At 38.5% G+C, this 25,752-nt stretch overlaps 1 protein-coding gene across 1 annotated transcript in view; it reads left to right on the forward strand.

Annotated features, from left to right (window-relative positions):
• The window catches only part of cactin (cactin, spliceosome C complex subunit), a 68,308-nt gene that overhangs the window by 41,275 nt on the left and 1,281 nt on the right, over nt 1-25,752 (forward strand). Inside the window, exons 6-8 of the mRNA XM_067093312.1 lie at nt 8,179-8,443; nt 22,728-22,989; nt 24,338-24,604. Coding sequence (XP_066949413.1) covers nt 8,179-8,443; nt 22,728-22,989; nt 24,338-24,604 — 794 coding nt within the window. The remainder of the gene's footprint in view (nt 1-8,178; nt 8,444-22,727; nt 22,990-24,337; nt 24,605-25,752) is intronic.

Raw genomic sequence — 25,752 nt, forward strand, 5'->3', positions numbered from 1 at the left:
GACTTACCTGTCATTCTTTCCTATTAAGAAGGAAAGTAATTGATAAAGCATCTCAAATCTGGGAGTGTATTCTAAACATGAATGGTCACTGCTATTATGAAGATTAATAAGTGGACATAATTTTAAACTAAACGTACTTACTCTTATGATTTACACTAGGCATTCAAGCCTAATTAGGACCCACAGCAAGTTTCCAACAAGGAGGACATCAAACTTACACACAACATCTTCCTACCTGGCCTTGTAATCAAGATGATTTCAAAGCTCATGCTAGAGGCTTTAATTTCAATGGAGGAAATTTAACTGTTGGAACTGTGATCAGTGTATAACAAGTTGAAGTAGCAGAAACAGTATTATTATAGATAATTTTAATGGCTTCCCTTATTAAGAGTTTTTTCAGTTTTTTGTGAGGTGGGTTTGTCTTGCATTTAAGGGCCTTGTTCACAGAGATGCAACACAAGATTAGACTTGTAATCTTTGATAATAAGATTGCAGTTGGACTGTAATGGCTACTTCATGTGAAGTTCCTGACTGTAGATTCTTCAGTCTTTATTTTATCCTTCATTTTGTTTCCACCTGATTTACCCTAGACCTTGACACTTCAAGATTTTGCCTGTTCTTAATGATATTTTTCCCTCCTTCATTGTCTCTTTTGGGAGTACTTTTTGGCTGTGCATGTTATCTCTTTGAACAGTTTTTGTTTGACTCAAAGCAGAAATTGGTCTTTAGAACTTAGTTAACCCATTTTTAAACCCCCAAGGTTACTCTACACATCAGGGTTTCTGTTTCAAAAATAACTCCATGTATGTGTCATAAGGTTAAGGGTACTGATACTTATATTAGTCCCAGCAGGTCTTAGTCCCCCAGTCTGGAGTTGCAGCAGCTCTATCTTTCCACTTATTTTGTGATTTGAGTTGCTACATTCCGACCTCTTTAATCGGGCACCCTTGGGACAAGACTAACCAGACCACAGAAAATGGTGGATGACAGAAATCACCCCAAAAATAAACCATGCACATGTATGTGTGTGTGTGTGTGTCTGAGAGAGAGAGAGAGAGAAATAAACCCTGCACACGTGTGTGTGTGTGAGAGAGAGAGAGAGTTACAAGGATTAGGATGTCTCAAAGACTTTCTAGTCCATCCGAGGAGACATCATGTGCTCACTTATCTCTAGGAGCAGGTTTTACTGTTAGTTCACAGAGTTCTAATGATTTTGTTTAGCTTTCTTTTAAACTCTACCACATTGTTGCTGTTGACAACTTCTGGTAGCAGTTTGTTCCATGTGTCACATATCTTGTATGTGAAGAAGTTCCCACAATGAGATGTGTTGTATCTCTTCAGTTCTAGTTTCTATCCATTATTTCTTGTCTGGTTTTCATTTAATGCAAAGAGGTTACTGTCCACTTTTGTTATGCCTTTCAGTATTTTGAATGTTTCCATGAATTGTCCTCACAGTCATCATGTTTCTAAGCCATACATGTTCAGCCTAGTCGTCTTTTGTAACCTATTTGCCTGATGGATGGTATTAACTTTGTGGCTCTTGCTTGTACCTCTTCTAATCTATTTATGTCCTTTCTTAGTATTGGTGACCATAATTGTACTGAATATTCAAGATGAAGTTTAACTATGGATGTGTAGGCCTGCAGCACCATTTCCTTGTTTCTGTATTTGAACTGCCTCATTATGTATCCCACTAGTTTCTGTGCCTTCTTTTCAGCTTCTGTGCACTGTTTTGTGGATTTTAAGTTCTTGGTAATAATGACTCCAAGGTCCTCTTCTTGTTCTACACTATTTATGTCATTCCCAAGCAGCATATAGTTGGCATGAGGGTTGTTTGTTCCTATTTGTAACACTTGACACTTATCCAAGTTAAAAGGCATTTGCCATCTTTTTGACCACTCCTATTTTCCTTAGATCATTTCTTAAACTTTCCACTGTATCTGGGTCTGCTGCATTTACACCTAGTTTGGTGTCATCTGCAAATTTGGCTATCCTTCTAGTTAAGCCTACATCAATGTCATTAATGTAAATCAAAAACAAGAGTGGGCCAAGGACAGAACCCTGAGGAACTCCGCTTGTCACATCTGCCCTTTCTGATTCTTCACTATTTATTACGACTCTTGTTTTCTATTAGTTAGCCAGTCTTCATTCCAGTCTGCTGTTTCTCCCACAATTCCTAAAGCTCTAACTTTTATCATTAGTTTCTTGTGTGGAACTTTGTCAAAGGCCTTTTGGAAATGTAAGTAGAGTATATCTATTGCTCTAGTGCTGTTGTAAATACCAGGCATGTTATAAAAAAACTCCAAGAGGTTTGATAGGCAGGATCTGTTTTGTCTGAAGCCGTGTTGACTGTTTAACAACAGGTTGTTTCTATCAATGTGATCCACAATTTGATCTGCAATTATGGACTCAAAAATCTTGCAAGGGGCTGACGTTAGATGGACTAGTTTATAATTTCCTGGCTCTTCTCTTGGACCTTTTTTGTAAACTAGGGGCACATTACCTAGTTTCCATCTTTTTGGTACCTTTCGTGGTTCTGCAGTTTTTCTGTAGAGTTTATATAGGTGAGGAACTATCTCCTCTTTTAACTCTTTAATTTCTCTTGGATGAATCCCATCCAGGCCAGGAGATTTAAACTTGTTTAGTTTTTCTATTTTGTTTTTAACGTCTTCTTCTGTAAATATTATTTTGTCAAGCTGTTCTGCCCCTTCATATTTAATAGCTGGTTCAGGGATTGAGGTAGTTTCTTCAGTTGTGAAAACACTAGTAAAAAATTTATTCAGTAACTCCACTTTTTCCAAGTCAGAGAGAGAGAGAGAGACCCTGCATGTGTGTGTGTGTGTGTGTGGTACTGAGAGTGAATTATTGGCCCCAGTTAGGTTGTTACACTAACAGATATCCATTTACAAAAGTCAAATTATACAGTGGTACTGAGAATAATGGTAATTTCAGTAAAACTGCTGCTCTACTTACTGTATGCAATTATATTTCATGTATAGTTGTCATATTAGTATCATTAAGTTAAGTTAAGTATATCTTAGTTTAACCAGACCACTGAGCTGGGTAACAGCTCTCCTAGGGCTGGCCGAAGGATTAGACTTATTTTTACGTGGCTAAGAACCAACTGGTTACCTAGCAACGGGACCTACAGCTTATTGTGGAATCCTAACCACATTATGACGAGAAATTAATAATATAATTATTAATAACCACAGTAAATTAGATGAAGTGAAGGTATAATTTCGCCAGTTTTGGAATTTGCTTTTGCCTCCTCAAAAATGTTTTGTGGCCTGGACATTATTCATTTTCTTCAGGCACAGCTACAACCTTACATTTAGTGGTATACTTTTCTAACAAGTCAACAACTGTAATGCAACTCTTAATAAATGTGTTAGTTATGGTAACTAACATCAGAAACAGCTGTTTCTCGATTTGTTATGTCAGTACTTGCTGTTGTTTATGCCAGAGTCTTGCATGCAATATTAGGTGGTTGTTAATTTTATAAGAAATATTGTTGTAATGAATTCTTAAGACATGTTTGGTAAGCCTGGTTGAATGCATGGAGATTTGCATTTAACCTGATGAACTTTTGCTTCTAGGGCTATTTGTTAGTTGTATGTTAACTTAGATATACCAGTGCTCCCTCACTTTTTTTCGTGGGGATAAACTCCAGAGGCCAATGCGGAAATGCGAAATCCCCTCTAAAAAAGCTTATAACTGCCAAATACCTTGTACCCCTTAAACTAAAACTCTTATAACTGTCTATTTTAAAAGTTTACTGCCTAATTTTGTAGTTCAAACAAACATATACCTTAAGTTATTATACTAAAACAATTTAATATCAATTCAAACAAAAATACTCCACAAACCATCATCCCAAAACACTAAGTCATCTTAGATTAATACCTTTTAACCGCTGTTACTCTTATGTATATATGTCCCCTAAAATGCTTATAACAATGATTTACTAATTTTAAAATATTAATATTAATGTAAACAGCAAAATATCTATAAAATATTTAATTCAAATTAAATAAATATTTAATACAGATTAAACAAATCTGTCTTACAAAATGTTTGACAACTAGTCAAGTTACCCCTGTATACATAAGCCCTGTTGTAGCCATTTCTCTCAAATTATTGAAGTCATCCCATTTTCATTATATATTGGTAAAAACAATTAAAATTATCACTAATTTGCCTTTTATATAGAGCAACACTGTTTATTCACTAATTACTGTATTTTTTCATATTGTGTTCGTGACTAAATACAGATTTGTATGATAAAAATAATGTACAGTGTACTTATACTGTACTTGTAGTAATGTATCTGTTAACCTCCTTACAGATTGGTCCCCAGCCCGAGCATAACAGGTGTACAATTCGATTCTCTCTCTCTCTCTCTCTCTCTCTCTCTCTCTCTCTCTCTCTCTCTCTCTCTCTCTCTCTCTCTCTCTCTCTCTCTCTCTCTCTGAGGTTAATGTAAGATGTATTTTAAATTATATTACTGTAGTATTTTTGGGATGGTAGAGCATATTGTACAATATTTAAAATATATTTGCTAATTATTTCATTTTACATGTATTTTCCAGTCTACTTTTACTGGAAAATAAAATGAAAATAATTAGTGAATATTTTAAATAATGTACAATATGCTATATCATCCAAAAACACTTTACAGTAGCATCATTTCAAATACATCGTGCTTACCCTGAAAAAGAGAGAAAGAGAGATAATCGAACTGAATCATACACCTGTTATGCTCAGTCTGGGGCCCAACCTGGAATGAGCTTAGCAAATACACTGTAAATCATAATAAGTACACTGTAAATCATTTTTATCATAAAAATCAATATTTACTCATGAACACAATATGAAAAAATGCAGTAATTAGTGAATAAATAGTGTTACTCTACAAAAAAAAGAGAATTAGTGATAATTTTAGAGATACCCGCAGAAAAGTGAAAGATATGTTCCACAGAAATCTGCGACAAAATGAAGTGTGAAAAAGTGGGGTAGCACGGTAAGATGCATTATCAGTGGTATCTACCAAAACTGTGATAGATTTAGAAGGGCTAGCCAAGTATAATCTACCGAAAAAGAAACCCGCACATTAATCATAGCCTTGTGTAATCTACAGAAAATGCATCTTGCATTGTACGCAATAAACAACATGTAATTTTTATGTTTCTGGCCACAGTTTGTTACTTTAATAAAATATTATTTAAACTAAGCCTTGAACAACACTCACCATGGTCAGCCGTAAATACCAGTAAACACAGGAAAGAATAAACTCACACATAATGCAGTAATGGTAGGTTGCCAATTGAGAGTTATGATCAGTACAAGATTCTACTTTATTGCACACAGATTAGGGCATTTCAGATAATAGACTACTGATTCAACTCTCAATAAATAAAATACTGATAACATTTAGAGCACATCAGGGAGCCATGGGCTTGGGTAGAAATTCAGTTACTATTATATTTCTCTTGTGATACTGCACATTGATACACCTGTGGCAGTAAGGCAGAATTCTTCCAGGCAAGATGGATGTCAGGAGTACAAGGGTGAACGATGTAACACATGCCTGGAAACAGAGTAACCCCAGGTAAAGCTTCGTGGAAATGTGGTTCTCTCAGTAGCAGGTATAAGCACAAGGGACGATTAATTCACAAACTTAATTCACACTGGGTAATGGGATATCAAAGAGTACCTTACTGGGGAGAGAAATTAGGAAATGAAATGAGAGATTCAGGATAAGAAGCAGAGAACTGGTAAACTCGAATGCCCACAGACATAACATGGATTGGTCTTGTAATGTGCACTTTGCAAAGATGGGTGTGTAGGGTCTTTTTTCTTTTAGTACACAATTGGTGCAGTATGATGGGAACAGATTTGGAGGTTATTAGATGAAACTCTAACTGTCCTTAACCTATTTATTACCTTAACCTACAGAACAGAAACTTAACCTAATCTTAACACTATAATTCATCAAAACTTATTCTACTCGGTCTTAATCCTATAGTCCCCCCCCCACACTATCAAAAGAACCTTAACTTAATTGAACCTTGTTGTCAAGTAAATCTTGATACTATAATGTTCTCCCAACTATGGTCTCAGAGACTTCTCCTTCAGATTGGGAGTTAGCTTGATCAACATCGGCCAGCTTAGGATTTTGTCGCTTTCTTCCTATTGGAGAGATCAACACCTAGTTTTGTTCCTTTCCTACTGCTGTTGAACTTTATTTGCTGCAGGTGTGTCGATATTGGCACCTTTTAGGATTTAGTGTCATGTATGGAGGAACAAGGAGAAGGGCGGCCTGACCAAGTGTTTTTGTTTCTGCAATCTGGCATCTTCACATTCTCTCCTTATGTTCCTTATCATTTCTCTGCCTTATCCCTGCCTCTACAGTATTTTCAACTGCTCTTCTAACTGCCTTTTTTTTTTATTTCTTTCTTTTTATCAGGTAAGGTGAAGGGGAGCTCCTCACTCTACCCCACTCAAGCAAACTGCAGTTTAAAAAGAAAAAACAAAAATGAAAATTAATCAAACAATCATATACCAACACACACAAATATTTATAGAAAACAAAAAACAAACATTTAATCATACAAACCCATTTTTTTTCACACTACCACCACAGCTGGAGGATCTGCAATGTCTTCCTTCAGGTCACACATGACTGCTTTTGACTCAGGCTGCTGGTAGCCTTACGGTCTCCAGTTCACAGAAAAAGTGCCGTGCACGTGACACGGTAAAGAAATACAGTAAGACTTTCTCTCACTGGGACTGAGGAAGGACCGAGAGCGATCGCAAGTTTTGACTTCCGTGTATGACTGTCGATTTTGCCTGAGGGCAGACCCTAGCAATGGCTGGTATCTGTAATGGAACATTTGAGAACAGTACCAGGGCTCACACAGTAGAAGGTAGATGAAAAAAGGGAGATTAAAATCTGGGACGTTTCTGTTTTCCCTGGCATTAGCTCTCCCCAGTGGGTGATTTAATTTCCTATCTGGACCCAAGGTGAATGACACACCTTAGAAATACCCTTCCACATGTCTGTGTAGGTCCTGGGTGGCCACCCCTTAATGCACAGAATTCTAACCCCAATCATAAGTAAGTAAAGAGACGATGATGGTGGATATCTGTAACAAGTTTATGATGAAATCATGTTTTGGGACAAAATTTTAAGGATTGCATGTTGCATGAGATCAGATGATACACGAGTTTATACACAAATTACAAATCTTTTTGATGCTATATACTTGAGTTTCACAGAATGTTTATTTTGTTGGAAATAAACTGTCCTTGTGTATTTATGGAGCAGGCTTCAGTTCTGAAATCCGAAAAAATCCAAAACCAAAACACAGTTGCTCCAAGGGTTTCAGATAAGGGATTGTGAACCAGTATATATAAGAAATGAGCAAGACCTTATCCCCAAAACACTCTGCTGCTGTCAGCTGCTGCAGAAAGTTGCAAACAATGTGTGGCACTGCCCTTGTAGCTGCTCAACAAACTTAATGGCTGATTAAAAATGGTACTGGACCACCGAGTTCCAAATTTAAGAGGTTGAATTGTATAATTATTGACTGTAACAGATGTAGTATTTAAAAACAGAAAAATTTTTTTATACAAACATATTACATTTAATGAGAGCTCCCTCCTCCCAACTTGTCTTTTTTTCTTGCAGCTAATCCTAATGGCTGCTGTCTGTGATCACTGCTGTACCATTATTTTGTTCTTTCTCAGAGGAGTTTAGGTGTCTGTACAACTGGTTGGCCATGATTGTAAGCTGTTATAAATTTGGGTTTTGTGTGAAAAAGTATAATGTATTTTATTTGAAAAATTGATTTTTTCTCCCAAAAGAAAGTTGGTTTGTTTATCAGTTCTTACTAATATTTAGTAATAGTGATTGGCACTTAAAGTTCTCTCTGTATGGTGGTTTGTTGGTTCTTTTATGATAATTGGTAAAGAAAATTTATAGTGAACATTAAAGTTGTTTCAATTTTCTTAGTTGCCAGCTATCACAGAAATAGTCCTCAGAAAACCTTTCACCATTGAGGAAGAGGTTAATGAATTTTACTTGTATTATACCTGTGAAGACCGTTATTTACAATATTTTCTACTTCTTTGTATTCTGAAATTTAACTTATAACATTTTTCTTTTTTGTTCAGAACCAAAACCAGACTTACTGGACTGATCTCACCATAATAGTTCAAGATGAGCTTCGACGCTTACGACAGCGAGACACGATAGAAGATGCTAGTACCCACAGGCAGGGTATTCATGCAGCTGTTGCATCTGATGTTTCATCAGTTTTCCAGAACAAGTCTCTTTTGGAGTTAAATAAACTTCAGATAAGCATTGAATCTAAGTTGGCTGGTCCTACAACTGGTCTTGATATTGGCTACTGGGAATCATTACTTTCGCAACTGAAAGGTATGTCATTGAAGGACTGATTTACAGTTTTGCACTATGAATGACAAATTTATACTTTATTAGTCATTTGTATCCTTATATCTACAGGACTTGAATATTTATATATTTTTTTACTTTGTTCATTGCACACTACCCAGATGATTCTTGTAATATCCAAAATACAGTGACTCCTCGCTACTTTGCGATTCGATTATCGCGAATTCACGACTTCACGGAGTTTTTAATATATATTAATGGAAAATATATCACGGATTTTCTGGAAAATTTTAGAAAAATCGGGATATATGAACACCCAAAATCTCTCATTAAATCCATTAAAATAATAATAATAAATAGTATTTCCTAGTCTAAGAACAACAAAACAAGTGTAAAATAGCAAAAAAACACATATTTGCACTTGTAACTCCTATGACAAAAAAAAAAAGAACCATCTGGGAAGTGATGCCTATACAGTACTGCATGTTCCATTGTTGGGAAAACACAAAGCGTATCATATCGGTGACTAAGTGCGTTGTAACATGGGCTGTGATTGGTGCATGGAAGGGAGACGACAAATCACAGCTTCCCGATTTCTAATCGGGCCTGTGATTGGTGCTTAGACTAATGCTCAGAACCCGCAGCATCTCCCCTTGTCTCTCTCTCGCGGCCACTTAGCTTCAAGCTTTCTCTCCGAATGGTTTACTTTACGCTGTGCTGTGGGATTTTTTTTGTGGTTTTTTGTTGAACTTTGCTTCAATTTTCACCCCCTGCAATGGCTCCCAAGCGTGCTGCTTCTTCCAAGGCTGGTACAGAGCCTAAACGCCATCGAAGAAAGATGACGATCGCTGAAAAGGTGAAACTTCTCTATGTTGAAGGAAGGGAGAAAGTTCGCGGCTGTAGCCCGCCATTTTGGCGTGAACAAATCCACCATTCACTACATCTACAAGGACGAGGCGAAGATTAGGAAGACAGCTGCCATCACCTTTAACAAGTCGGCGAAGAGTGGTTACAGCTCGTAATAAAACAATCGTCTGTATGGAAGCTGCTTTGGCCGTATGGATAGCTGACTGCCGAAAGAAGAACATAGCCTTGGATACGAACATTATCCAAACAAAGGCTAGGAGCCTGTACGAGACCTTCACCGCTAAGAAACCAATGACAACAGTGGTGACCGCAAAGAAGCAGAAGATGAAGAAGACAGAAGATCCGCACCCAAGGACGTCCAGTCATTCACTACGTAAGAAACTGCAATTTTCTGCTAGCAAAGGGTGGTTTGCAAAGTTTCAGAAACGCTGCGGCCTAAAAAGCGCACTTCCTTGCATGGCGAGGCTGCTTCAGCTGACACAGTCGCTGCTGAAACATACGTCAATGAAACCTTCAAGAAGATTATCTCTGAAGGTGGATATCAACCTAAACAAGTTTTTAATATGGACGAGATGGGCTTGTTTTTGGAAAAGAATACCTCGCGAACTTTCCTGTTCAAAGAGGAAGCAAAAGCTTCTGGCTTTAAAGCATGCAAGGATCATGTGACCCTCGTGATGTGTGGCAATGCTGCGGGATTTTTATTAAAGCCAGGACTTATTTACAAGTCTAAAAACCCAAGGGCTTTAATAAACAAAAACAAGAATCTGCTACCCATACATTGGATGCACAATCCAAAGGCCTGGATAACGAAGATGCTGACCTCCGACTGGTTCCACCAGTGTTTTATCCCACAAGTGAAGGTGTATCTAGCAGAAAAGGGCATGCCATTCAAAGTCCTTCTCATTATGGATAATGCTGCTGGCCATGCTACTGATCTGTTGTATTCAGGGGTTCAGGTTGAGTTCCTACTGCCCAACACGACGTCACTTATTCAGCCAATGAACCAGAGGGTTATCAGGGAGTTCAAGGCCCTATACACGAGGAATGCCCTGGCGAACCTGGTTGCTTCCGTGGATGCCGCCCAAGAAGACGATGATTTCAACTTGAAGGCATACTGGCGGCAGTACACAATTGCTACGTGCTTCCAAAATATCCACAAGGCATTGGAAGAAATGAAGCCTGCCACTATTAACGCCAGCTGGAAGAAGTTGTGGCCCGAGGTTGTTTACAACGACAAAGAATTTACACCTGCCGAAGTCCAACACTCGGCAGTACAGAAAGCTGTGCAGTTGGCTCGATCCTTGGAGGTGAGGGATTTGCAGACATGACTACGGGTGACGTCGGTGAACTTCTAGACTGCCACTCCCAGCCGCTAACTGATGAAGACCTTGAAGAGTTCACGAAGATGGCGAGCAAAGAAGAAGAAGCAGCGCAGCAAGAAACAGAAGTTGTCTCCCAAACTGGCTTGACTTTGGAATGGCTTGCCGGGCTATGCAACATGGCTAAGGAACTGCAAGAGCGGTCGCAGGAATGGGACGACGATATGGTTCTATCGGTTCAATTCTGCAACATGGTCGATGACGTCATGGCCCCCTACAAGATGCTCTTCGACCAGAAAAAGCAGCAGCGGCAGCAACTGCCAATCACAATGTTTTTGCAGCCTCGCAAAAAAGAGCCAGTTCCTGCTGCTGCTACTACGGTTACACCTTTGGAAACCGTGGAAGAGGTACCCCAGGAAATGGCACCGCCGTCTGAAGAGACGTAAAATACAATCATTGACTGCACAGTAAAAGTCATCATCACCTTCATCGTCATCATTTTTACAGTGCAGCAAATTCATCACCATCTTCATTCAAGTTTTACTTCACCTTCTTTTGTGGTGAGTACAGTAACAATCTTTATTTTTTTTTAATCTTAAGTGTTACTGTACTGTATTACACGTAATACAGTACAGTAACATGATACTGTATTGTATTACTGTATGTATTATTTTTAAAATTTTTAAAATTTAAAGCTTGCCGATCACGTCATATACTATAGCTACTTTACCACAGTAATTTAGCCCCTGTTATATGGTACATAAACTTACCTACCGAATTCATATTGCTTAACAATTGTCCCTGTTATTAATAGAGTAAAGGGTTGGTTGTTAAGAGTACAGGGAGGGTTTTAAAAAGTCCAAATACACGTTAAATAATTAAATAAATATGCTGTCCTTACTTCGTGGAATTTCAGTTATCGTGGCCGGTCTTGGAACCTATCTCCCGCAATAAACGAGGGGTCACTGTTTTGAAAAAGATTTTCATTTCATCTTAATGAAATTAGTTCTGTGATTATTTTTTAAATCCTCACAATATTCAAGGAGGCTGTAAATTTTCTGTCAGTTTCTGAGCCACTGCTTACAGGTGCCTTGCATGTCACATTAGTAGCTCACTGAGATAACGGATTAAAGCGTCTGAGCCTACACTGCTATAAAAGAAACTCCATTATATCGTGTGTAAGTACATGAATGCGTGTTTTTACCATAAAGTACCCTGTACCCCTGAAACTACTGTAAAATGCTTATAACTGCTTATTTTAACAGTTCATTGCCTAATTCTATAGTTCAAACAAAAATATACCTTAGACTGTCATACTAAAACAATTTAATATCATTTCAAACAAAAATACACCCCAAACCATCATATCAAAACACCTAAAGTCATTTTACATTACACTCTTAAAACGGTTGCTCTTATATATATATACCCCTAAAGCATTCATGAGAATAATTTACTAAATTTTTAAACACAGCAAAATATCTATAAAATGTATAATACAAATTAAATCTTTAATACAAATTAAAGAAATGTCTTTCAGAATTGTTACAACCAATCAGGTTAGTCATTTTTTCTCATAGCATTGAAGCCATTCCATTTTCCATTTTGCTATAAAGTATATTTTACTGTATATAAACAAACAGTACCTGTAAAGTAAGATAAAAGCCGACGGTATATCTGGGTCGGCTGCATCCCATATCACAATGCCTTCAACAGAGTAACACATTCTACCTCTTTCAAGGATGGTGCACTACTGAGTTCACTCTGAAATGCTCTTTCCTCTTGTACAAATTGTAGGAATGTCAGCTGGTAACACTATAAGCTAAATTAGCAGTAAATGGCAACTTTTTTTTTGTAAGGGAAAGGCAGTCTGACAAGAGGACAACGACCTCCACCTGCTATACTTCTGACGTTCATTGATAAACACCTGATTTATTTTTTTATCCCATTTATCCCCCCATAATGAGCAATCTAAAACAAAAGAAAAATCTTAGGCCTGAAGAGATGTTATCACTACTTGTTACAAAGAATGATGGTGACTATGATAAAAGGAAATAACGGAGCCTTTTCCATAGTCAACACAAAAATTACTCTCTCTCTCTCTCTCTCTCTCTCTGCTGTGGATTCCACAAACTTTTTGTTCAGGATAAGGGAAACCCCTTGGAGTTCCTTTTACTTTTCGTTCACCCAAAGATGTGACAATTAGTGTTCAGAATAAGGGAAACCCTGTGGAGTTTTTTTTTTTTAGATATTTTTTTGTTGACAAAGTCATGGAGCACATTGTAGCAGTAACAAACAGATTTTCCATCCAGTTTCTAGATGAATATATAGAAAGTTTGCCTACAGAATCAAGTGCACTAAAATGGTATGACACAAATGAAAATGAAATGAAACAATTCATTAATGTACTTGCTCTATTTTTAAGGGAATGAAATTCAAAAGATTAATTTTTTTTTCCCTTTTATGTTTCATGTTCATAATCTTTTCCTTTTATGTTTCATGTTCATAATCTTTAGGATACAAAAATGCAAAATAAATTCTTTCATCTTTTCTTGTTCTACATTATTTATTATTCTAATATCTTCATACAAAAATCAATGTCAGTGTAAAAAATAACACATAAAAAAGTATAAAAATTAGGATAGACCAAATGACCACTTTGCGAGCTAGAAAATGTGATGATATGGGAGCGGCAATGTCTCTCATAAAGGATGCTTAACAGGTTAATATAAACTGCAAGACAGTATACAGTACAGTACAGTACAGTATTGTAAAGTGAAATTACAGTGTACTGTAATCATAAAACTTTTGTAGGTGATGAGCTTTCTCCCTCACTCAAACTCCCAGCATTCCTTTTGGCACCTGATTTTAAAAAGTTCAGCACTCAATCCGGAGGCAAAAACCCTTAAACTGATATTTCCATTTCACATCGATATATTTGGAAGTACGATGTACCACAGTCCGTTATCTCGGTGTGCTACTATGTATAGTAATTTTCTTTGCAGGGTCCTTTTTCCCCTGAGTACATTGCTCTCTGCCTTTTACTTTTCACTCATTCCTTTTGGTAGCTGTACATTGTTTAACTTTCCATTGCTCCAGTTTTCATTTCTGATACCAACAAATTTCTTAGGTGACTTGAATGTTTTGTTAAACTTGTATTACTGCTGTGTCCTACTGCTAATGACAATTTTCATCTGCATGTGCTAAGTGTGATAGTGTTATACGGGAAATTGATTGCCAATTAGGTGTTGATGTTGATGCAGCATTTAGATTCACTATGCCATGTTATGATATGCATTTAAACTGATTTGTATATTTCATATAAGCAACTTAGCAAGTAATGACATAGCTAACGCTTCTCACTTGATCGGCAACTTTTTTAAAATTTTGCGGTAGTTACTTGCTCGGCAACTTTTTTAAAACTTTGTGGTAGTGCTACATCTGTTTTTGTGTAGGTGACAGGCCCCGCCCACTATTGGGGAACACAGGAAACAACCTGGCAGATAAGCTCAGTTTGTTTCTGCCGGCTTTGGTACACACATTGGCACCATTTGCAGCAGCTTTTTTTTTATTATTATTTTCAGTTGTCTTTTCAGATTTTAGTGAAGTACAATTTGTTTTGGTTGCGCAGCAACCTATTGATAGTTTATTATCACATTTTGAGTAGTTCCCTAGTTTTTTTTAATTATGTCAGATTCTAGCAGTTTGAGTATTTGCTGTTGCAGTGAAGGCTGTATGACTAGGCCCAAAAAAGCTTGTTATGATCATCATTCAATCTGTAGTAAATGTAGGGGGAAAGAGTGTAGCATTGAGAAAACCTGTCATGAATGTTCCTCATGGGATAGTAAACAGTGGAAAATTCTGAAGTCTCACATCGACAAATTAGGAAGAGATAGGAAGAGGAAAGTGGCTTCTAGAGCCGAGAGATGTTCTTATAGTGTAGAAGCTGTGCTTAACCTAGTTTAGAGGTTAGTCATATCGCTCTCCCTACTATTCCCATTCCTACTGTTTCTCCTATTCCTTGCCCTCCTACTATTCAGCCTCCTACTCCTGTGCCTGGCTCCCTTGCTTCTGACCCTAATGCCATTGCCAGTCTTGATCCAGGTTCAATAAGAAAATTAACCTTGTAGTAAACGTACAGTGGCAGAGTTAGGAGATTCACTGAAAGTGATAATGGATAAAATGATGAGTGAGAGTGCAGTGCCAGTGGAGGAGGTGGCTATCCGTCTCGCTGGTTCTCCAAGACCAAGGTCCCTGTCCTGCTCCCCTGAACGTAGGAGAGGACATACCAAAGGTCCAAGGGAGGTTGGTGGGGTTTGCCCACAGATAGTCGCCACCTGAGCTGCTCCTGTTGTACAAATTAAGGTGTTGGCAGACAGCCATTGGAAAGGCGTATCTTTGGGGTTCATCAATTATCCTCAAGCTCTTCCGATGACTACAGCATGAACAGGAGGTGCCACAAATGGTATCTAGACTTTTCCAGATCTGCTACCTATTAAGCGGTATAAGAAGTCTATTACCAGTCCCCATCCTTCTTGTAGTTACACTGTGGACATTTCTGTCCTTACTCCAGTCCATCAGCATCTACTTTTGTCTACATGGGACAGTCCAAAGGCATTCTCATCTGAGCGCTCAATGGCTGAGTGCCCTCACCTGGCTCCCAAGCGCCCAGTGACAGCTCATAAGCGCCCAATGTCTGCTTCCAAATGTCTGGTGGCACTTCCCAAGCGCCCAGCACCAGCTCCTGAGAACCCAGTGCCAGCTAGGCATCCATCATCTGTCGTCAGCTCAGACACCGCGCTGTCCTTCGCCTCCTCCGGTTAGACCTACAGTGTCATCACCTTCCCCCTTGGACCATGACAAGCCAACTCTGGCTTCTATTAAGCGGCAGTTAGCCCAAATCATGGATTTGTTAAAGAAAGCTCCCTCCGCTCCCAAGACTTATCAGGATGATTTCCTGTCCCTGGTCTCCTCAGGAGAGGAAGAGGTCAACCAAGAACCTGCACCTCCTTCAGCTTATGTTGCTTTACAGCGGTACCTTTTGGCAAATTTTCCCACATTTTTCGCCCCAACTGCTCCTTCCTTGCCTACTTCGACCCTTTTAATGAAGAATCAACTGGACAACAGGACAAGACTTCCCAAGATGGTACTTTCTTTGTTTTCTAGGAAGCCCTTCAAGAAGATGGGAGACTGGCTTTCAGTCAAAAGGGAGCAAGGCAAAATGTCTTTCATTTTTCCTCCCTCTCGCTTAATTCGCAGGGGGTATTTATCTTATGGGACCGGTGAAGCTCCTTCCTTGGGAGTCACTGCCTCCTCCCAAGGGGACTTCTCTGGTCTAATTAACTCTTCTCGCTGTTCTGCATTCTCTTCGGCAAAGATAATGTTTTCTTCTGCAGAACTAGATCATCTAGTTGAAAACATTTTTAAGGTCTTCAAAGTCTTCAGTTTCCTGGATTGGACTGTGGGTGCACTGGCCAAGAAAATCGAGGACCACCAGGATCTAGCGGGAGATATTGCCTTGGACTGGCTCAGGCTTCTGTCCTATGCTGACAAAGCCATTAGAGATGGCTGTCTAGAGCTTTCCACTCTATTTACCTTCGGAGTACTGAAGAAAAGAGAGCTCTGGTGCTCCTTTATTTCCAAGGGAGTTACCCAGACTCAGAAGTCGGCCCTGTTGTTCTCGCCTCTAGACCAGCATCGTCTCTTCCCTCAGGACACAGTGAAGGGAATTGCGTTAGATTTACAGAAGAAATCTATGCAAGACTTGTTGGCCCAGTTGTCTATTGTCCAAGTGTTCCAAGGATTTGACTGCCTTTCAAACTAGGACTTCTTTACCCCTCCAGCAACAACCCTTTCTTGGAAGTAGACCTAGACCCCCACTCAGGACCCATACAGATATCTGATTCATGGCAAAGTCTATTAAGAAGAGTTCTTCCAAGACAGTACCTGAAAAGTGAGAAGGAAGTCCTTCATGTACCCATAGGAGCCAGACTTCTAGAGTTTTGGGAGAAATGGCTGATAAGAGGAGCAGAGCCTTGGATCATCAGAGTTCTGAAGGAGGGCTATGCCATCCTGTTCCTGGAGAACCCCCATTAGTCACTTCTCCCATCACATTGACAACGTGCCTGATAAGCTCCGAGAGACATTCAGCCCTTTTGGAGGAAGTTTCCTCTCTCATCCAGAAAAGGGCCATAGAGGAAGTCAAGAACACCAGCACAGACAGGTTTTACATCTCAATCTTTCTGGTACCAATGGCATCTAGGGGTTGGATATCAGTCCTTGATGTAAGCGCCCTCAGTCATTTTGTCCTGAAGACAAAATTCAAAATGGAGCCAAGCCATTCAGTCCTTTCATCCATTCACCAGGGCGATTGGTTGATAACCTTAGACATGCAGGACGCATACTTCCACATTCCTATCCATCCAGTTTCCAGGATATATCTAAGGTTCATCTTCCAGGACAAGGTGTATCAGTTTCGGGCCCTTTGCTTCGACCTTTCTATGGCCCCTCAAGTATTCACCCGAGTCCTTGCTCCTCTCACGAAATGGGTCCACTTAGTAGGGATCATTGCCAGCCTTTATCTAGATGACTGGCTGCTTCGATCCCTGTGGAAGGAAAAGTGCATGAAGGACTTACACAAGATGATTCTTTTTACCCAGGAACTGGGCGTTCTTATCAATCTTCAAAAGTCCCAGTTGACCCTATCACAAGAAATCTTATTTTTGGGGATGACTCTGAACTCTCAGATTTTTCAGGCTTTTCCGTCTCCAGTTTCCAGCTGCCTTCAGACAGTCCAGAGTTTTCTAGCCCTTTCCTCTTGCTCAGCTTAACAGTGGATGAGCTTACTGGGGTCTGGCATCCAGAGAGATGTTTTTCAGATTAGGCAGACTTCACATGAGAGTTCTCCAGTTCTGTCTGAAGGCTAACTGGGACAAGAAAACACAGCCAGACACTTACATGTTTCCAATCACCCCGGAGATCAAATCGGACATGCAGTTGTGGCTGTCAGAAGAAAGACTGTTAGAAGGGAAGTCCCCTCAACCTCTGAGCCCTGACCTAGACTTTTATTCCTACGCCTTGGACATACGCTGGGGAGGTCTACTGGGGAATCAGGAAGTATCCGGTACAAGTACCCCAGATCAGCAAAGCCTACATATAAATGTGAGAGAACTGAAAGCATTTCACATAGGCCTTTAGAGTTTTTTGACAATGATCTGCAACAAGACAGTAGTGGTGCATGTGGACAATACCATGGCCTTAGCATATACTGTATCTGCAAACAAGGTAGCACCCATTCCTTTTCTTCCTGCCAGGCAGCAAGAGGGCTACTCCTGTGGGCAGAACAAAATCGAGTGACTCTGGTCACCAATTTACCCAGGGAAGTTAAATGTGTTTGCTGATGAGCTGAGCCGTCGGAAGCAGGTCCTTCCCACCGAGTGGACTCTGGATCCCCCTGGTATGCCTAGATCTTTGGAACCTGTGGGGCAGGCCAATGATAGACCTGTTTGCCACCTCCAAGAACCATCGCTTTCCTGTATTTTGCTCTCCAGCCCCAGATCCTCTTGCTTGGGCAACAGACACCATGCTGCAAGATTGGTCCAATCTGGACCTATATGCTTTTCCACCCTTCAGCATGCATGATCAGGGAGGTGTTAAACAAGTTTCAGACACACCACAATGCAGCTATGACCCTCATAGCCCTGTTTTGCCCCCTGAGGGAGTGGTTCCCAGACCTTCGGCTGTTAGTAGATTATCCAAGACTCCTTCCGCAAAAACCATCCTTACTCAGACAACCCCATTTCAGAAGACACCACCAAGGGTTGTCCGCTCTTGCCTTGACAGGCTTCAGACTGTTTGTAAGCTTGTCAGAGTGAAAGGTTTTTCAAGGGGAGTTGCAGAGGCTGTTGCATGGTGCAGGCAAAAATCTTCTAACCTCTTCCACCAGGCCAAGTGGTTAGTCTTCTGTTGGTGGTGCCACAACCACAATGTTTCATCTTCTGAGACCTCTGTGACACAGGTTGCAGATTTCCTCCTTTACCTGAGGAACTCAAGGAATTTGTCTTCCTCACCATTAAAGGGTATTGGGCTATGCTTAGCTCAATATTTGAACATAGAGGCCTGGATCTGTCGTTGAACTCGGATATTAATGACCTGTTAAAATCCTTCAAGACGACGAAACAGAGGAAGTACAATTTGGTCTCCTGGAATATGGATGTGGTCTTGAAATGGCTGACGGGTCCAGCTTTTGGACCCCTTTATTCTGCTTCCCTTAATGAATCTCACATACAAGACACTCTTCCTCTTTGCTTTAGCTACAGCTAATCGCATTAGTAAAATTCAGGCTATTGATAAAAGGGTAGGGTTTTCCCAATGGGATGCAGTTTGCTCCATCACCCTAGGCTTTTTTTGCCAAGAATGGGGACTCGTCCAAGCCCTGGCCTCGTTCAATTACCATTAAGAACTTAATGGATGTTCTTGGCCATGAAGAAGGAGAGAGAGAACTCTGTCCAGTCAGAGCTCAGGTACTATCTGAATAGGACAGGAAAGATCAGGGGTCCATCCAGTAACCTGTAGTGTTCAATTAAGAACCCTTCTTGTCCTCTGTCAAAGAACGCCTTGTCGTTCTTCCTGAGAGATTTGATTTCAGAGGCACATTCCAGATCCAGGAGGATATTTTACCAAATTTAAAATGAAAGCTCATGATATCAAAGCAGTGTCAACCTCTTTGACTTTCAGGCATAATATGTCCTTGACTTCCATTATTCAGTTGACCTACTGGAAGTGCAGGTCTATTTTTGCCTCTCACTATTTGAAGGAAGTGGAAACAGTATTCGATTATTGCAGTACCTTGGGACTGTTGTTGGTGGCTGGCATGGTATTGGGTGAGGAATAATAGGAAGCACTCTTTTTCTCCTACTATCCCTTCACCTTGGTGTAGGATTTTCGGGTTTTGGGGAGCCTGGTGGTACAATGTACCTGGAGTATCCACCAGTCTTAGTGATGGGTTGTGGTGTGTTTTATGTGTTTTCACAGTAGGTGACAGCATTGTCTGGTTGTGCTTTAATTTTGGTACTGTGCCTAGTGTGCACCTTTTTATGCTTTGCTAGGCATTGTAAAACTCCAACTTAAGTAGAGGTGACCCATGGCTCAACAGCCATGCCACTACAAGTTAAGATGAGCACCAAACAGACAGTATTCACCTGCAGTAGCTGTCTTACCAGGTAAGGAAACAAAAATTTCATTTTTCAGATTTTCAAATACATTAGCATTTAATGTTTTGGAGTAGAATATGGTGTATCCCACCTCCATTCAATGAAGAATATTAGAAATGTAATTACTTGGAGTTGCTTAGGAAATGACATTTTCATATAATAAAATTAAGTTTCAGAATACCAAGTAAGTACAGAATCAAGCCTGGCATCCCTTCTTATGGACATAAGGGCACAAAGCTTACCTGCCAGGTTGTTTCCTGTTCCTCAATAGTATGCAGGGCCTGTCACCTTTACTAAAACAGAAGAAGTGTGAATTTATAGCCAGGTTGTATATGTAAGACTTGGTAAGTGTATGTGAAACTTAATTTTATTATGAAAATGTCATCTTTTTATTGAAAACACAGCTAATGATATGTTAACGGTCTCAAAAATGCTTTGCAAAACATTCCAAGAAATGGCCTGAACAGCAGAGCAAAGCAAATGAGAGAGACTGTGATGGCACTGAAATTTCACTAAAGTGAGAAAAACAGAAAAAAAATAAGAAAGCATTAATTTATTCTCAGCAGAAAAAAATGCTAAGTGCATAAACAGCTCAGATGTAGAATAAATCACTGAATTATGCTCTAAAAACAAAGTAGGTAAAATTCAGTATTGTAGTGCAGTTTAACAAGATAGAATACTCATAGAAAGAAGTAATAATGATAATAACAATAATGATAAAATAAAATTGAAATGACAACTAACAGATATGTAAAAGCTGATATAGCAATGATATACTAAAAGACAGTGTTATACCTTGCAAATAATCAGTGATTACTAATGCACTTTCCTAGAGGAAATCATTGTAAAGTATGAAAAGGAGTTTAACTGGGTGACAATAATAGGAAATTGAAGAAAATTAATTAAAAATTTGAAAATTGGTGATTTCCAAATTAAAGTTAACATGACTTAGATATGCAAAAAAAAAAAAAACATTTATCACTTATGGGTAAGATGTATGCAGTGTGAACAGTTGTTGCTGTTTGTTCTATTTTTTCCATCTTCAGAACATCCAAAGATTTGTGGCAAGGGGAATTTGACATAATAATATTAAGGGTTATTGCATTCAATGGGTTTATCATGAAACAATTTTTCATCTTTTGATGGGTCCATTAACAGCCCTAATCAGGTGTTGTTCATAATGAAGGTGTTATTACCATTAATTTCACCAAAAATATATCCTAAAAGAGGACAAAAACTAGAAAACTAGGTAACCTTGTTCTGCTAATCTAAAATGCAAGCCCTTGTCTCCCCCTTGTATAATGAGAATGTTAAAAGCTGAACAAGGTGTCTGAGAAGTTTCTCACTTCCTAGAGGGAGACCATGTTCTGCAAGATTAGTCTGATGTGATTCTGGTTGATAACATGCAGAGCATGGGTAGAGAGGAGCACTGCCCTGTGGAAAGTGCCAGTGGGCAGCATCTGGGTTGGTTCAGAGAAGTGAGTGCTTTTTTTTTTTTTTTTTTTTTTTTTTTTTTTTTTTTTTTGATAAGGTCAGACTGTGTCTTGCAAAGTGCTCAGCCCTACCTATGGGTCAAAGTACAGTCTCCAGGTGAATCAGCATAGTAAAAGTGAACAAATGCCACATTTTTAAATAATTTTTACTGGAATATAAAATAGCCTTTACATTGAGGTACCTTCCACATTCATTTTTTTCAGTTTGTTTATGTACCTTTATCAGTTTACAGTATGAAATGCCATTAAACTCTTTTATGTCTCACTCAAAAGATATGTCTAATGACCAATTTTTATCCTGAAAGAACATTTGTTTCCACAGTTTTGACTGTCGAGATGGTCCTTTGAAACGTCCCAGATCTGTGAAAAAACAATTTTTTTGAGGTTTTGTCAGTTTTTTATGTTGATTTTGCAAAGGCATTTTACTGTCATTGTAAGGGTTATGTCAGGCCCCTTTGGAGGCAGATTGTAAGGGTCATCTCTTTCCATCAGTTGTTAAATGATAATGATATTTTCTTGAAAGAGGATACATTTTTATTTATTTAAGCTTTTTGTTTGATCCTGGAGAATGGTTTATGGTTCAATTTTGTATACCTAATTTTTTCATCAGAGAAGGCTGCACTGATATCCTCTCTGTATTTTCTGTAAAACACCAAATTCTTTAGTAAGTTTGAATGGTTGGAGGTTCATCAGATGACATTTTTGTGGTAAAGGAGGCCAAGCCAAGCACTACTCTATTACCCATTTCCCAGGGCTTGAGAAGTTGAAACTTGAAAATGAAGGCACTGATTGGGGCTGATATCTAATTAATAATAGTAATAATAGAGACACTATTAACACATTGCGGTTTGGTATAATCACCAAGAGCGAAAAACCCTTCTTTTAAAGAGAGGTTCTATTGAACGGAACAAAAAAAATTTTTTTTCAGATAATAAATTCTTAGCATTTGAAAATAAGGCACTCAGAAGAATATTAGAAATTAATTGGAGGGATAGGATATCAAATAACAGAATTATGGGAGTGCAGCCGGTCGATCAGTATGTTAGATTCTCATGCTGGAAGTGGCTAGGCCATGTGTATAGAAGACAGGGAATTGTACGAGATACAGCAAGGTGGGTTGCCCTTGGTAGAAAAGGTAGAGGTAGGCCAAAGGAGACATGGTTAAGGACAATGAGGCGGGAAGCAGGAGACGAGTGTTGGGGAGTTAGCCGAGGACAGAATGTGGTGGCATGAGTTCATCAAGGCCCTATGCATCCCCGTGAGTGCCACAGGAAATGATTGATTGGTTGATTGAAGTTAAAGCAAAATTGAGAACTTTATCATTTCTCTGTATGAAAGGATCTGAGGTCACCCATTTAGTATCAGTTAAGAATTATTGAGCCCAAGGGTTAATGACTGTCTGCCCTTCCATTTGCAGCCCATCAGGCTCGAGCTCGTTTGCGAGAACGTCACAGGGAAAATCTACGAAAGAAGCTTGAAATGTTAAAAGCTGAACAAGGTGTCAGAGAAGAGGAAGACATAGAAGATAATGAGGAGGTTTTAGACACTGCTGAAGTAAAAAGAGAAGTGGAAAGTGAAGGGGAATCTTCAGACAAGAATGATAAGGACAGAAGTGTTAAAAGTGACAGTAGGTCATCAGATGAATCAGAGAAAAGTGATAAAGAACTGGATCAAAAAGAGTAAGTGATACTTTACATTTTTTCCTTTTATGTACCTCAGTTTACAGTATTTATGCCTTTATGAAAGATATAAGACCAATTTTTTACTGGAACAGTATTTGCTGGTCGAGATGGGAAACCAAACTTGAATTTATGTTGATCAAACAGTACTACTTGTAAAAGTGATGTCACAGTCATCTCTTTCCATCAGTTGTGTAAATAATAATGATTTACTTACATTTTTATTTATTTATTTGTTAATTTACCTGTTTTTCTAATAACTGATATCCTTTCTGTATTTTCGGAACACCAAATTCTTTAGAAGTTTGAATTTCAAGTCAGTGGCCCCGGTGGGCTTCATCTTCTGAATAATAATAATAATAATAATAATAATAGTAATATTATTATCATTAAATTAGCAAGACAGCAACAAGTAGGAAGAAATCATAGGGAAAAGGGCTAGTTGAAGACCTCTGCTAGTTAGGAATTCAGACAGAAAGTTGCATAAGATAAAAGACAGTTGAGAGACTGCATTTCACATCCAACCTGGTATGGGAAAAATCTGATATGAAAATACTATTGGTGGTGATTCATTTTCAAGCCCATAGTGGTCATGTATGTTTAGAGTATTACCTAGTACATAACACATAACAGTTCTCAGATGCCTGAATACAGATCACCAATTTGGGGTATTCAGCAACTCAGTATTCATATGTGAGTTATGGGGCTGTGATGAAACAAACTGAGTTTATATGACATAAGATTAGTTTTATAATAAATGCCTGTCTTTCATATACTGTAGTAAGTTTCCAGTCCTGCAGATCTCACAGCCTCATTTCCAGACTACATAAAAAGTGAAAGTTAGATTGATGGCGACCTGATGGTCTAGATGTTGTTTGTATCATACTACTACTACATATTTTCTTCAGTTGGTCAGACAGGAAACTGTTCATTCCAGGGATGTTCAAAGACCTCAAATGTGAAAGTGTGTAAGTGATGGGTTTGTATCTGCTAATTTATGGAAGGAAATTAAACTTTTTCTTAAATATAAGAGGGAATAACATCTGGCAACAAAGTTAGTTATTGCCCCTTTTGCTAAATTTGGATTCAGGTTTGGTCTTCCACCTTGATTACAAATACAGCTGTTGTAAAATGATTGTGTATCAGTATGATAAGAAATTCTAAAAATGTTTGTATTCAACAATTTTTATTCATTTAAACAGTGGTACAGTGTGTGTTATGGTATTTTTATTTTTCTTTAAACGAGATCATGCTCAATCAAATACCTTTGTTTTATTACATCAGGAGTGCATCTTATGACTATACCTTACAAGAGTTTCAGTTCAAAACTTATATTTCTTCCCAACAGGGATGATGCAGATGACTGGGATTCGGAATGTGAAGGAGATGCAGCTATTGCTTCGTCCATATCCTTGTATATTGCTGGTCGTTATTCTCCTCGTCTTTTGCCGGGCAATAAGCTAGAACCTGGTACAGTGGTTGTTGATGAAGCTGAAGATGAACAGCGGCTTGCCTGGGCACGGCAGCGTGTAGTTGGTGCTGGCCAAACTGTAGAGAGTGTTCTGACATCAGAAGAAAAGGTTATGCAGCGTGAGGCTCAAAGGGCTATGACAAAGTAAGTTAAGCTTGTTCTTTTTTATATTTGCATGGGCTTTTTGTTGTACTTGGAATTAGTGATAGTTGTGATGTCTGGTAGTACAGCATATTGATTCGCAATTGCAATATACCGGTATATTGTATTTTCATGTAGATTCAAATGTAGTTACATAGTTGCTAATGGGTACGAAGCTTTATCTGATGCAAAGTGCTAATTATTCATGACCTCATAGACCACTGGTCTGCCACTAAGTTTTTTTTATACAAAATTGTTGATTTAAATATAAAGAAATCAGATTTTTTTTATAGTTATGCCCCAATAATAACATAATTTTTAATTATCTGTTATCTGCCTAATGTTACCTCTGATGAGAGGACAACTCACATGAAATCTTGGGAGACAGATAATTAAGTTTGACACTGTGATTGGTAGGGCCATGATATATGCTCATGAAATTGTCTAAAGATTTTTAGCTGTAAAACTGTAGGATATGTTTACTAAAAAGATTAAACTTTCCAAAAGTATTGTTAACCAAAAAAAATTTTTTTAGGCCGTATGGGTTTTAATACCACCCGTAAATATATTTTTTTATTTATGATATGTGATTAAGAAAATAATATTATTTCTAAGGGTTGCGGGTGGGGTCAGAATGGTCAGAAGTACCAATAAACTAAGAGACTTCAGTGTCACCTTTGCTGAAGATCAGTTATAACTAGAACCAATAAATTATTAGATATATTTCCAGCAACAAGAATATCTGATAGAAAAATCAAGGCATACATAAAAACAGTACTATGGAAGTTGAGAAAACTTGTTCTAAGGCCCCAAGTATTTGAGTAAAACACCATATATTGTATTTTAATTTATTAGAAAGAAACTTAATTTTCACCAAGGAGAGTTAAGGTATAAAGCTTATGCAGTATGAAATAAAATAATCCAGTTTAACAACAATGGAAACATGACCAATAAATTAAAGTGTGAAAATTCTAGCTTGAAATCAGGATAAACGGAGCTTTGGGGAAATGCAGGGATGTGGCAGGGGATTGTGATAAAAGAATGCTAATAAACTACAAATAAGAATCTATTCTACTGTAATCAAACCTGTGATGGTGTATGGTTCAGAAACATGACCATGAAGAAGGAAGGAGGAACAGGAATTTTGGGTT

The sequence above is a fragment of the Macrobrachium rosenbergii genome, chromosome 4 (genome assembly GCF_040412425.1).
Source record: "Macrobrachium rosenbergii isolate ZJJX-2024 chromosome 4, ASM4041242v1, whole genome shotgun sequence".
Taxonomy (NCBI): domain Eukaryota; kingdom Metazoa; phylum Arthropoda; class Malacostraca; order Decapoda; family Palaemonidae; genus Macrobrachium; species Macrobrachium rosenbergii.